Source organism: Pinus tabuliformis, chromosome 2_2, assembly GCF_031772625.1.
Source record: "Pinus tabuliformis cultivar Carrire ecotype Pingquan chromosome 2_2, CPIR1, whole genome shotgun sequence".
In the NCBI taxonomy this organism is placed as follows: domain Eukaryota; kingdom Viridiplantae; phylum Streptophyta; class Pinopsida; order Pinales; family Pinaceae; genus Pinus; species Pinus tabuliformis.
In genome coordinates this window covers 426,570,739-426,575,006 of record NC_142300.1, presented here as the reverse complement: position 1 = coordinate 426,575,006, position 4,268 = coordinate 426,570,739, and the positions used below count along the sequence as shown (strand labels likewise).

At 40.0% G+C, this 4,268-nt stretch overlaps 1 protein-coding gene across 1 annotated transcript; it reads left to right on the top strand.

Annotated features, from left to right (window-relative positions):
* Nucleotides 1-2,325: 2,325 nt before the first annotated feature.
* Nucleotides 2,326-3,814, top strand: LOC149193072 (gamma-glutamyl peptidase 3-like). Its single transcript, XM_089406530.1, has 4 exons — nt 2,326-2,761; nt 2,868-3,023; nt 3,134-3,301; nt 3,409-3,814. Exons 1-4 carry the CDS (start codon nt 2,456-2,458, stop codon nt 3,517-3,519), a joined length of 741 nt encoding a protein of 246 aa, XP_089262656.1. The 5' UTR covers nt 2,326-2,455; the 3' UTR covers nt 3,520-3,814.
* The last annotated feature ends 454 nt before the right edge of the window (nt 3,815-4,268 follow it).

The following is a 4,268-nucleotide window of genomic DNA, read 5'->3' as shown; positions in this document are numbered from 1 at the left end:
TTGACTACTCCTTTGCCATCTACTTCCACAGTCTTGTCAGTCTCCAAATTGACCTTTGTTTTCACAGATTGATCGAAATTTGCGACCAAATCCTTGTTGCCTGTCATGTGGTTACTGAAACCACTGTCTAATAGCCACACACTAGCAGAAAGTTCATTCATGGTATGGCAAGCTAGGAACATGGAGTTAGTACTCTCTGTAGTGACATTAGCTCTCTGGTTCCCTTGATCGGCTATTTTTTCCCTCCAATCACGAGCATAATGACCAAATTTATTGCAGTAATAACATCTCAACTTTGATTTGTCAACTCTTTGATTATTGTTGAAGCTTTTGTAGTTGCTTCCACTTGTATGTTCATGCTCTTCTCGATCATCTCTCTGACCAACATATCTTTCGCTTCGTCCTCTACCTCTCGTTCTACTTATGCCTCGACCTTTGTCTCTTGAAATAGAAACCTGACTTTTGAAAGCAGTCTCTAAAGTGTAATCCTTATTTCTGTCTATCCTTCCTCATGCAATAGAAGAGATCACATTAGCTCATCAATTGTTAGTGATGCCAAATCCTTGGCTTCTTCTATGGCTGCTACCACAACATCAAATTTGGTAGACAAGGATCGGAGGACCTTCTCAACCACTCTTTAATCGTTTATATTTTCACCATAAATCTTTAACTAATTTACGATAGTTATGCCCTGATTCATGAAAGAATCGATGTCCTCTGTCTCCTTCATCTACAACCTTTCAAATCTCTCTCAGTATTCTGCAATTTAACAATATTGAATTTGGCCATACCTCTATAGTTTGTCGCCAAAGTATCCCATGCTACTTTTGCTGAAGACGTGGTCATAATCTTCTGAAACACTGCTAGGTCCACTCCCTTCTAAATAAGCTGCAACGCATGTGCATTCTTCTTCTTGTCTTTCTTCCATTGTTCCCTCTCTGTATTATTAAGAGCTTGTTCTTCTTCTTCTTTGTTCTTAGGTTTTGAAAATCCAAACTTGACATAATCCCAAACATCATGTGGCTACAATGTGGTCACCATCTTAATGACCCACACAATCCCAAACATCATGTGGCTACAATGTGGTCACCATCTTAATGACCCACACATCATAATCTTTCCTTGTAAACTGTGAGAACTATGGTGGAAATTTGAGAAAGCTATCTTTCTCAAAAAAATCACTTTTTGAAAGAACCTTAAATTTCTCCTTTGTCAAACTCTTTTCAAAAAAAATACCCTTTCAATAAAATGCCTAAAATTTTTATTAAAAACAAAATACTTAAAAAAACTTTTCAAAAACCTTTTTTGATATTATATTTTGTTTTATATATAAAAGAGATTTTAAAAAAATCTTTATATAAAAAAAACCCAACAAAAACATAAACTTTAATTTTAACTAGCGCTCCTTCCCACTCAATGTATTAAAATAACTTTTAATTGAAAGAAAGGCTTTTCAATAAAAACCTTCAAAATAAAAAACCCACACGACTGCTTGACTTTGGATTAAGCAACCAGATGTTGACCCAATATGGCGCTCGTGACTTTCAAAAAAAGGTATGACTTCGTACTCGCTGAGATTTGTCACACACTTCTTACAGTAGCCGAGGCAGTGACTATCAGCATACACTTCATACAGTAGCCGCGGCAGTGACTATCAGCATACACTTCATACAGTAGCCACGACAGTGACTATCAGCATATGCGGCCGCAGGTGTTTTTGTATGGAGTAGTCTACCTAGGCTGTAGAATGGCCCTTTTTCCGGCACCGGCTGGAAAATCGTCCGGCTCCGGCTACCGGAAATCTCTCCCTCCTCCGCCACCATCTCTCAGCTCCACCACCTTCTTTCTCCGCCACCATCCCTGACCGCCCTGACATTCCGTGACAAAAAAACGGGATGCAGTTAGAGTGCCTGACATCCCTGACCGATCGGGGATGAGCTGGAATTCATGCGGCGAAGTAGAATGGCCGATTCGAAATGGTCACCCGCACCCCATTCAAGCTCTGATACTCACTACCAGCTCTGCTCTGTGCTTCAGCTGTGCTGGCTTACCCCTCTGCGATTCCGCACTGCAGCTCGGAGGCCAGGTACTCCTCGCAGGTACCCTTTGCTATCAGTTCTCGATGTTCATCCTTCGAAATTTCAATCGGGGTTTGTAATTCCGGGCGGTCACGAAAATACTGAAGAATCTTCTCCTGAAAACTCCTGTGTGTACCCTTCATGTAATCAGCCAGGACAACGTGAGAGCAGAGGCGTTCAATACGCCTCTCGACCATTTCCTTCTCATCTGACACGGCTTTTCTTTCCATTATTTCCTGTAATTGAATGAATCCAATAGGTAAAACTGCTGGAAACTGGAACACACGCCTATATATTGCCCCACCCCGTTATCCATCAGTACTCATCTCCGCGCTTATTCCTTCATTCCCCGGGAATCTGTAGATCCGGAGCTGAGAATGGGGAAGAGGTTTGGCGTTCTGTTGTGTGCGCCTGATGAGGGCTATTTGAAGAAAAAATATGGCGGATATTTCACTCTATTCGCCAGTTTGTTGAGCGAACCCGGGGAAACTTGGGATTTGTTTAGGGTTGTTGATCACCAATTCCCTGCAACAGAGGATCTGTGCAACTATCATGGATTTGTGGTCACCGGAAGTCGTTATGATGCCCACGGAAATGATTTATGGATCTTGAAGCTCTGCAATTTGCTGCAGACACTGTATGCGATGGACATTAAAGTCCTCGGTATCTGCTTCGGCCACCAGGTACTCTGAGCCGTTTCGCCCTTTCTTGATTTCTGTTCAGCAACATCATATTTATTTGCGGTGCCTTATTTAATTACTTACAGGATTCTTGTTCCCTCTCGAGCAGGTTTTGTGTCGAGCTCTGGGAGGAAAAATTGGAAGATCTTTAGCTGGATGGGATATTGGAGTGAGAAAAATTAGAGTCTCTGATAAACTGTCAGCAAAGTATCCTGGCTTCAAGATCCCTTCTGTGATTAGTATAATTGAGTGTCATCAAGACAAGGTATTCTTCCTCACAGAGAATTGTTTTTCCTTTGACCTTTTGCCTTCTAAATTATGAAATTTATTGTTAAATTTACTTGTTGTTACAATCTCACCAAAAAACAAAAACAGGTGTATAGAGCTCCGCTAGGCGCAGAGATAGTGGGTTCCTCAGTGAAAACAAATATTGAAATGTTTTGTGTGGGGGACAACATAATGGGCATCCAAGGCCATCCAGAGTATACCACTGACATTTTGTTTCATCTCGTCGATGGCATTTCGGATAAGAATCTTGCTGAAGTAAGTTGCAGGAAGCCCTTATTCTTTCAGTTTTTCTTTAATTTTTCAAGATGAAAATATCTGAAAATGAAGTATGGAAACTAAATTAGCTGTTCATGAATGAACAGGTACGCATTTTTCTGAATTTTCAGGAGAAGATGAACGAGGATGCCTTACAAAAGAAGCAACCCGACAGAGACATCTGGCAAAAAATATGCAAATCATTCTTGAAGGCTTGACTCTCTCCAGTAATGAAGGGCAATATTTAGCAACATGTAAGAGTTTGGGGTTGGGACTTGGCCCAACTCTGAAAGTCTGGAAGTGTTTAATTTAGTGGAACCTAAGAACATGAATCCTTCAGGCAGGGTCAAATGTACTGGTTCAAAGTATAAACCCAACATGCCCTCTAAATTAACTAGGATTCAAACCATATGTCATGTTGCACTTGACAAGTATTCAAGCTATATATTATCTTTCTGACCTTTACTGAGCTTTATACTAACGTGAAATGGTAAGATAAAGATTGATTTTATATAAGAAAGAGAGTTGTCTTTAGTGAAATTTTTTGGAAGTTTTTCTGGTGGGTTTTTTCTGTTCTATTTCTCTAAAAACTCACAGGAATTTATTGAAACCACAAGCTTGATGGGTAACCCCTGTACAATGGAAGTGCCCTAGGGGGTTTTCAGGGTGCTCACTAAGTATATACAGTTAAAAAACCAGTTTAAGTAACACAAATCAAGATTTCACGTCAAATTTTACCATTCAGCACCGGAAAGTACAAAAAGTCACACTAAGACGACTCCTAAAACAAAAGTATACCTATTCTATTTATGGAAAAAATTAGCACAATTATTTAAATACAATGTAGCACTTCACTTGTATAGAAAGGCTAACCGAACAAGGAAGTCACAAGTCACCATTCTGTTTATGAAGATAATAAAGAGTTAAAGAGAGGATCGTGAAGAGGAGAAGGAAAACGATCATGATT